The following is an 8,909-nucleotide window of genomic DNA, read 5'->3' on the forward strand; positions in this document are numbered from 1 at the left end:
TATATGGAACTTCCATGTATGCATCATATGGGCTCATACTGCATCTCTGAGCATTAAAAGAAATGTGTTTTTTTTTTTTTTAACTACCTCTGCTGTTTACATCTAAATATATAACAATTAATTATTCCAGTTTGAATACACAAGTCATGTTGAATTAGTTTGGAGCTTTGAGCAGACTAAATACATTTCTCCTCATTTAACCGTCGCCCATGTATGCGTTTGATCATGGAAACTTCTCATAGTATGCTTTTCTTTTCTTTGGTTAGCTGTTAAAAAGCTTGCATTCCATGTGTAGTTGTTTTATTTTTACCTCTCACACTGAATAAAACAAGTTAAACATGGTTAATTTTTAAATATGAAGTGTTCACTTTTCATCCAGTGTTGTTGAGTTAATAATGTTCTGTCTTGTTTTTGTTTGTTTTTTGTTTGTTTTTAGGTTTTCATAGAGCTGAGTCACATTAAAAAGTGCAATACAGTGAAGGGAGTCTTTGTCCTGGAGGAATTTGGTAATTACACCATCTATTGATTCTAGGCCTGTACTCGGCACGGCAGTAACTCAGCACCATGGCAAATGTATTGATGAGAGTTAATAAGGGTTCCCTAAATTGGATACTTGCTCTCCTGAAGGAGCTCTGAGACACTGATGTCTGTAGGTGATGACTTCTTCAGAGGACGTAGTTATCTTCGAATCACACAGTAGCTTTGGAGTTAGGAGCGAGTTTTATTTATCAGATGAAGATGGATAGAGCAGGTGAGGAAAATAGTCTTATATAATAGAGTATAATAGAGAAGTGTGAGGACAGAGACTCTGGCTGCCTTTTTTACATATTTTTACATTTTACAACAAAAAGGCTGTTAGTCACATAACTTAATGTACAGTAAAATGAAATAAAAATCTAATAAACGTAAGTAGGAGTAACCCTTTAAATGGTGTAGGTGAAACATACAAAAAAGTAGAAATTCTTCTGGGTTTTTTTTAATGTGAGCATATATCGTGATAAAATTTAATACACAGTAATACTTAAGGGGAAAAAACAACTTAACAGGATATTATATATCCTTTGAAAAATATTGTCTTTGTATCCAAAGCCTCATAGAACTTCTCAGGGTGTTAGAAAACAAAAATGACTAATGACAAAAAAAGCAAACTAAACAAAAACAGGACACCAATTAAACATGGGAAGGAGAAATAATAAAAGATAAAACAGCCAACAAATGCTAAATACGCTAATAATTTTGAAAATAAAATTATGAAATACCACATGTTAAATTTATTGAAGATAGAATATAACATGTTAATAGAATAAAATAAGTTTTTATAATCAACACTGAAATGTTAATAAAACCCTAACAAATGATCTTCAGAACTTCATAACTATGAACACACAGGTTGTGGTTTGTTTTGACAGTCCCACAAATGCTATCCTCACTCACCAGATCCCGAAATGTGTATTAATCCACAGCAGAAAATAGTTCCCAAAAAATGCAGCTATGTATTCCTGTTCAAGTGGTAATTGCAAAAAAAAAGCTACACTGCCTAGATGTTTTAGGATATGAAATTATATATTTGTTCTAAAATATTTACATAGACGGAATCTGTGGGCTTGGTGCAGAGTGATGAGAACAGACGTAGGAAAGTATTGAGGGGCAGATGAACGTATTGTTGTCTTCTGCTCCTTAAGTCCTTGTCACAAAAGCAATAATCTGACTTGTTGCTAAAATCAAAAAATCAAATCAAAACTAATTAAACTTCATCAAATAATAAGCAGCAGTTTTATCTCATTGCTCTGATAGAGTCAGAAAAGACACCTGATTTAGTTGCACTGACAGTGAGAATATCTAAATTTGCTAGGTTTTACGAAATTGAGCAGTCACATATTTCACAAATGCAATAGCCATGCTTAGAACAGGATCTCCAGCTCGTATTTTAATTGATTAGATAGCATCATTAAAAAGATTCAAATATATCAAGTCACCTAATGGAGAGAAGAGAGTAAAGAGGGTTTGTGCTGTAGACGGAGTGTTGAGGGTAAGTACACAGTTTACAAGTGAAACAAGATGACTTCCAGTATGACGGGGCGGTATGTGATCATCAGAGGTTGAAGTTGAGCCAGGCTGGGTTACTGTCGTGTCTCTGTGCTGCTTTTGTAATGTTGCCCTCATCTTTGCCACTATGAAAACCTTCATTCTCCAGCAGGTAAAGTGTTGTCACCTTTCTCCTTTCTTATTCAAACTGTGCAGAGTATTTCCTCACTCGATCCCTCTCACTGAGTCATTTATATTTTTCTTTTCTTGTTCCATGAGTTTTCCTCTGCTTCCCTCATCACTTGCTTTTCATTTTCGGATATCACCCCAGACCCCATCTCTCATGTGATCCATCATTCTCTGATAGTGTGTACCTCAGAAAGTGGAGATCTGTGGTGGGGCTGTTGAGCAGTTTAACATGTCGCATCTGTCCAGATCTCAGCCTTCTCATCTCTGCTATGGGTTCACAGTTACTAATGAAAAGTCAATCTGTCCTGTGGACAGTGACGTGGTCCTGGGTCAAAGGAGTTTGGCCACTTGTAGCTGCTTTTCTGTGATGTCTTTTAACGTTCAGTTCACAGGGGAGGTAGGGTTTGGGGAGGGGAGGTTGTCCCTTGTGTTTCTTGTGTTCTTTGTTTTTCATATTTGAAACTTGACGACCATTTTCTGGGCCATGAGCGTCTCACCAACAGTTCAGATGAACAGTTTAATCATTACACTCTCCATTCGTACACTCATATTATTAAATGGGACCTATTGTGCTAATTGGCAGCACAATAGGTGCTGTCAGTGAGCACTCCAATAGAGAAGCTTTGCATGATTCATTGTTTAAAAAGCTCCTTATCTGTCTCATACTGGCTGTTTAGGCAGCCCTGCAGTTCATCTTCTGTCGGAAACGATTTTTTTTTCTTTCATTTCTTTAAAAGCCTAAAAAACTTCCAGAACCTCACTCCTGGGCGTCATCCAAATATTTTTTTTGAAACCAGATCTAATTTCATTGAAAAAATGTCTTTGAGATTTCCTGATGGTCAGACAGCTTAATTTGTTGCTCATCTAGTTAAACTCAGTTAGCTGTGCAGCTAGTTAGCTCAGTAAGCAGCTACAGCTGGCGGCCCTGTTAGCTAGCTGACTCTAACACAGAGGCTTTAGATAGCCACGACAAAGAGGTTTTCATGAGTAGTGGGGAGAGTCAGCTAATAGGAATGCAAACTGCACGGCTAACTGTGCTAACTAGCTAATGGCAGCTAAGTTCCATTAGCAGCAGTCAAAAGTTACTTATAGCAACATCTTAAGCTGTCTGCCCATCAGGAAACTCTGTAAAAGATAGACAACAGGGGCAAAGTTGTTGGAGGACATTAGAAGAAAACTAGAAAACATTTTCTGATCCAGATCAGAGTCTTGGTCAGAGGTAAATCAACTGACTACCAATAGACTGAGCGTGTCCCTGTTCTTTGTGCAGTTGCTGTGCCTTCTGAAGAAGTCCAGTAAATGCTAGTAGGGAAAAAACTATTAGAACAGTGCATTCCAAGAAGGAAGAATAATGTAATATAGTAGAAAATAAATACAGTCAGATGACCCAAAATTGTGCGTTAATGAAAATCTGACATAGTAAAATTATAAGTGTATGACAGAAAATAAGCAAAGCACAAGGTCCCTTTTAAAATATTTAAACATAACCAGGGTTTAGCAACTGAATTTTGTTTAAATCTTAATTACACAAGCCACTCTTGCCCTTGTCGCCCTCCCTGTCCAATCTTAAATGTGCTCCTGACTGTTGAGGTGGACTCTTCTTGGCCCACATCCCATTTCACACCTTGTTGTATTCCACCCCTGTAACCCCCAAAGCTCCCCACAGTAACTCATTTAGGTTCCTGCTGCCTTTGAATTCTTTGTTTTGTCTCTTGCACCGGCATAGTTCCTGAAACTAAAGAAGTGGTGATCCACAAGTACAAGACCCCCATGGTGAGTCCTCGCTTCCTCCGTCAGAGTCAATCCTTTCCTTCCAGTGCATGTAGAGAACGAGTTAGTCACAATGTGTGAACGGCCGAAATGTGCCTCGCTAAATTTTGACATTTGTGTCCGTAACCATCACACCAACACCACTGTGGAGCAGCGGTTTGACTCACTCTGGTCTTTAAAGGATTACAGCACCTTTTGACGGTTGGGGTTTAAGGTCTGCAGTGGTGTTGGTGTTGATTCGTAGATGGAAAAATCCAGTTTGAGTAATACATCGACAAGTTTGAAGGCTTTCTAGAGTTATAAAATCCTGTGTAATAGTTTTATAACCCTGTCGTTTTATCCTGTGTGTCAATGATTACGAGCTTAACTGCAGAATAAAAGAGGTCCACTGCAGTCTGAGAGTCTCCACTTCATACTGTAGTTGCACTTTAACTTGGAGCTTAATTCTAAATGACAAAATGAAGAAGTTTTAGTGGCAGTGAGACTAGACAGTTAGTCACATTTAATGACCAGCAATATACTGTTGTGAGCACTACCTGGAGCTAATGGGTGACTTTAAAAAGCTTTTATTATTCATCTGCAGCTTAAGAATACAGCATGAAGAGCACACAGATTTAAGGGGTCAGCTTGTAAACAGAAGTTCAGTTTCCATTCAGTGTTTCTCACAAAAACACACAGCGTGTACCCTAGAGATCCAACAAACACGTTGAATGCATTTCCTTCCTCATAAAACATTTGCAGAGCTTATTTTGAAGGAGTTTAAATTGCTCACATCCTTGTTTACTCGATAGTAGTCTTCTCTTTTTAGTGAATTGTTTCGCTTCTTAGCACTTTACTGCAACCAACCATCAGCAGAGCGTCGTGAAACTGGCAGCAGGAATGTGTATCATGATTCCAGAGTGCACGATACAAACCATGCAGGATTTCACTCATAGACAACATTACTGCATAGAGAGGCGAAGACTCTCCCCTTCTGGCTTCCCTCATGGGACTTTATTTCAGAAACAAATATGTATGATGGGTAATGTCCAGAGACCAATAACTTCTCCTTCCAGATTAAATTGTGCATTGAATTAAGCATACGATGTTTGTTGACTTGCAAAATGATCTTTTAAATTGACAAAGTCCCAGTTTGTCGAAAGCATATTAGTTCAACTACCAACACCAACATGGCCGACAGTCACAAGTTAGATCGTTTCATTGGTCAAGTCATGTGAAGGTTGAGCAGCTAGCTAATACACGAGGACAGCTCCACAGCGTTCGAGCCGCGAGTTTTGGTTAAACGAGACGACGTCACTAATGCGACTGTCGGTTGTGTAGTCTCAATAGTCTATATAATTACAGAGTTTCACGTCTTATATTTCATTAGTTTCATGACAAACTTTTTCTTAAATTGTAGAATTTTTTTTTTTTAAATTAACAAACATCATGTGTAATTCATGGCACAATTCAAACGGGATCAAAAATGTTTTTGTCTCTTGCTATGAACTATTCTACAAATTTTTTATGACATAATGTCCTATGGTCGATGTGCTAATTTGGATTATTGAAATCAAAAGCAGGATCAGCGACTACTTACTTGCATCTGGAAAAGATGGCACAGCTGCACTTTGAGATACTCATCCTGTGTAGACAAACACAGTCAGCTGACTACCTACTTATTAGTGGTCACAGGGTACCTTTGAATACCGAAGTATCCAGCAGTCCACATTCCTGCAGTATTTAGACTGAGGGGAGCCTCTGTAGGCCTGTTCCTTGTGCTGCTAATTCTACACAGATGTTTCCTCACACCTGGACTATCACCCTCCTCACGGTTCCTTCTTCCCTCAACAGGCACATCAGATCTGTTACTCCGTCCTCTGCCTTTTCTCCTACGTGGCGGCAGTGAAGGGGAAGGAGGCGGACGGAAAACCCAAGATCCTGTCGCCGAGACCCCTTCCTAGCTAGTCCACACCCCTCGCCCTCCACCCCTCTGTCCTCGGTGTGCCTCTCTACTTGAAATGGCATCTCAGCTCCAAAACCAGAGACTTCTGACAATCCCTAACTTTACTCTAAGCACACAACCCCTGCTCCCCTCTTCCTGTATATACAAGCCCCCCCCCCCCCCTTTTTTTTCAACCCTGTTGTGTAGCCGTGTTTGCTCTGTGATGTCGTGTAAATACTCCTCATTGCTGTCGTCCTGGTGATCATACCAACTAGCTTAATGTTTGCCTGCTCCTTAACTCAGGAGACGCAGCTCTCCTCGGGCTCCTCTCCTCAGCGTGAAAGTCTTCTATCGTTCCCGCCGCCAACACCCAACTGTTTTTACCGAAAGGAGGGAGATGTGAGGGATGGCCTCGAGGCGAAGAGTGCATGCAGGTCCCGTGCACAGCCTTGATCAGTCACTACAGAGTAGCGTCCCGCCCTCCTACCCCGTCTCCATACGACTGTGTGAGTTATTCTGTGATCCGTGGTTACTGTAAAGTTCCAGTCTGTCCAAGTTGAAATCTGGTGAAGCATCCAGAGACCCTCTCGTAGTGCAGGACATCCCATACTGAAAATGCTACTGTATACTGCACCAGAGCACCGCATGTAAACGCTTCTTCAAAGTGTTTGAACCCTAAAATAATGTGAGTGTTCTCAGATGTGTTCTCTTGCCCGCCAGGCTGAATTACTGTTCTAGTTCTACTGTAAAACTTCTCGTCTGTGGTCTGCTGTTATCAATTGCATGTTACTATGAGGATTTAAAAAAATAAATATTATATATATATTTCTATATATATAGTATTTATTTAATATATACATATATTGACTGTACATTTCTCTGGAAAAAAAAAATCTTACAAATTGTTGATTTGCTTGATGTGCAATACTTAATAAGTAGTTAGCCATTGCCAGAGCCAGGTTTTCTTAAGTTCACTGGCGTTCACAGGGTGACGAATGTAAGAAAGAACTTTTTTTTTCTATAGTACATTTTGATTGCCGTGAATATGATCACTTGAGTTTGTTTTAAAGTTTTGTCTTCTGAACTATGAGCGACAAAGGAGAAACCCCAGCTGCTGTGATGCTCTTTAGGTGTGACCTTCGGAACATTTTGCACTCAGACCACACCCCCTATCAGTGATGTCACAGCAGGTGTTTGTAAACAAGGCAGGAAGTGCTGTGGTCAAGTGACTGAATTCACTCAATACAAGTCGTGTGACACACCATTGTCAGACACGTGCCTGCAGGGGGCGCTGCTGCATGGTTGATGTTTTTCATGCCACTCAGTCTTTCAAACAAGTTAGGAAATGTTCTACTTAAAAATACCTGCAGAAAAAGAGAAAAAAAAGATGTTGCATATTGGCTGTTTAACTTTTGTAGCTGGCAGTTGCTGAACTAAGATTTTAATTATATTTTACCTCAGTCAGTCAGTATCTCTAAACATATATAATCTAGTTTTCCATGTTAACGAACGAACTTAAATACTTAAACACTGCAAAACAAGCTAAGTGCGGCTGTTAACATGACGTGTCTTCAAGGATCGTAGTGGAAATAATGTTGGCGTGGAATTGTGTTTTTCTTTCTTCCAACCCTGCAGACGTTTCTTGAATGCTGCATTAGCGGTAAGTTTGGAAACAAGTTAAGTTTAAAACAGGTTATCTTTTTTTTTTTTTTCTTTTTCCTTTCCAGGTTCAGGGTCACATTTTCTGATGGCCTTAGTCAGAAATAGTGACTTCTCTTCCACTGTGCCTCTGTTGACCTGCACCTGGAAATTAAAAAAACAGAAAAACACAGACATAACAAATCTACCAAGGTAGAAATAAGTAAAAGAAAATGTAAGTCTCTCCCAGTAGCCGGTTTGTTAGGAAATGCAATTCGTTAAAAATTAATCGGCATAAAGCTTTCATGATCTCATAACATCCATGCAACAGTGCGTCCTGCAGTCACAAGGCTGCATCCAGCTGTTATTTTCATTACAGATTGTTTGGCCACAAAGTAGTTAAACATACCTGCATACCTTGTATGACCATCAGTACAAAATGCAAAGGTATTCAATTAAATATCAGTTGAGAAGCTGAAGACATGGGGCACATTCTTGCTCGTACCAGGACTTCAAGGACTTCACTTACTCATGAAACATGGGGAACTTCTGGTGCCGTTCGGTCAGGTTCTGGTGTGCACTCTGTGAGCAGTCAAAGAGAAACACCTGCTTTGCCATCACAGACTGGTGTTGTGACAGACGTACAAACTCTTCCACGCTCACAGCAGCGGTTTTGTGTCCCGTGATGAATCGTGTCAAGACGTGTTGAAGCCTACAGCTGTGGTCATCTGCTCCCCGAGGAGATCGTCAAGTCTTAATGTTGTTCCCTGTCCTGTGATGGTAAAGAGCGGTTGAGTCTGGTCCTATCGCTGGCCCATTAACTTTCACATTGACGAGTGTGTGAGTGTGTGAGTATGTGTGTGCACGTGCGTTCATGTGGTGGACAGTTTTCTCCAGATCAGCAATATTTATTGGTACAGCTCAATCACTGGAAGATTTTTTTTTTTTTTTTTGATTCAGACTTGCTTGTATTTTGAGTAATTTAACTGTGCAGAGGAAAATAATCAGTAGGATGTTAAGAAGCCGATGTTCTGTTAACAAATAACACCACATGTGACGGTGTGAATACGACTGAAGTCGATCTGAAGCAGCGCTGAAGCTGGTTTGGTTGGTGGGAGTGGGACACAGCTCTTTCTGCTTAAGTTAAAAAGGATTTTTCTTTTTTAAAACTGGATTATTACAACTCATCTCTGTCATTGTATGAGCCAGCTGCTGTAACCAGAGGGAATAAATGAAATGAGATGTCAGGTGTAAGTATTCCAGATATTGACAAAGTATTTATAGAATATGTACAGCTTTGGCAATATAATAAAGTTGTCGCAAATAATGTTCAGTGTAGTTCGTTGTCCTTTTTGTGAAGGAA

At 39.8% G+C, this 8,909-nt stretch overlaps 1 protein-coding gene across 23 annotated transcripts in view; it reads left to right on the forward strand.

Moving 5' to 3' along the window:
• Positions 1–8,877, forward strand: part of madd (MAP-kinase activating death domain) — a 56,149-nt gene extending 47,272 nt beyond the window's left edge. For 17 of the 23 annotated variants that reach the window (XM_037095859.1, XM_037095856.1, XM_037095850.1 and 14 more), the window contains 3 exons: positions 437–506; positions 3,941–3,987; positions 5,818–8,877. In XM_037095859.1, coding sequence (XP_036951754.1) covers positions 437–506; positions 3,941–3,987; positions 5,818–5,931 — 231 coding nt within the window. In that variant the 3' untranslated portion in view covers positions 5,932–8,877. The remainder of the gene's footprint in view (positions 1–436; positions 507–3,940; positions 3,988–5,817) is intronic. The other 6 variants (XM_037095865.1, XM_037095862.1, XM_037095861.1 and 3 more) reach the window with 1 other exon arrangement.
• Positions 8,878–8,909: the final 32 nt, after the last annotated feature.

Source organism: Acanthopagrus latus, chromosome 4 (assembly GCF_904848185.1).
Source record: "Acanthopagrus latus isolate v.2019 chromosome 4, fAcaLat1.1, whole genome shotgun sequence".
NCBI classification, from domain to species: Eukaryota; Metazoa; Chordata; class Actinopteri; order Spariformes; family Sparidae; genus Acanthopagrus; species Acanthopagrus latus.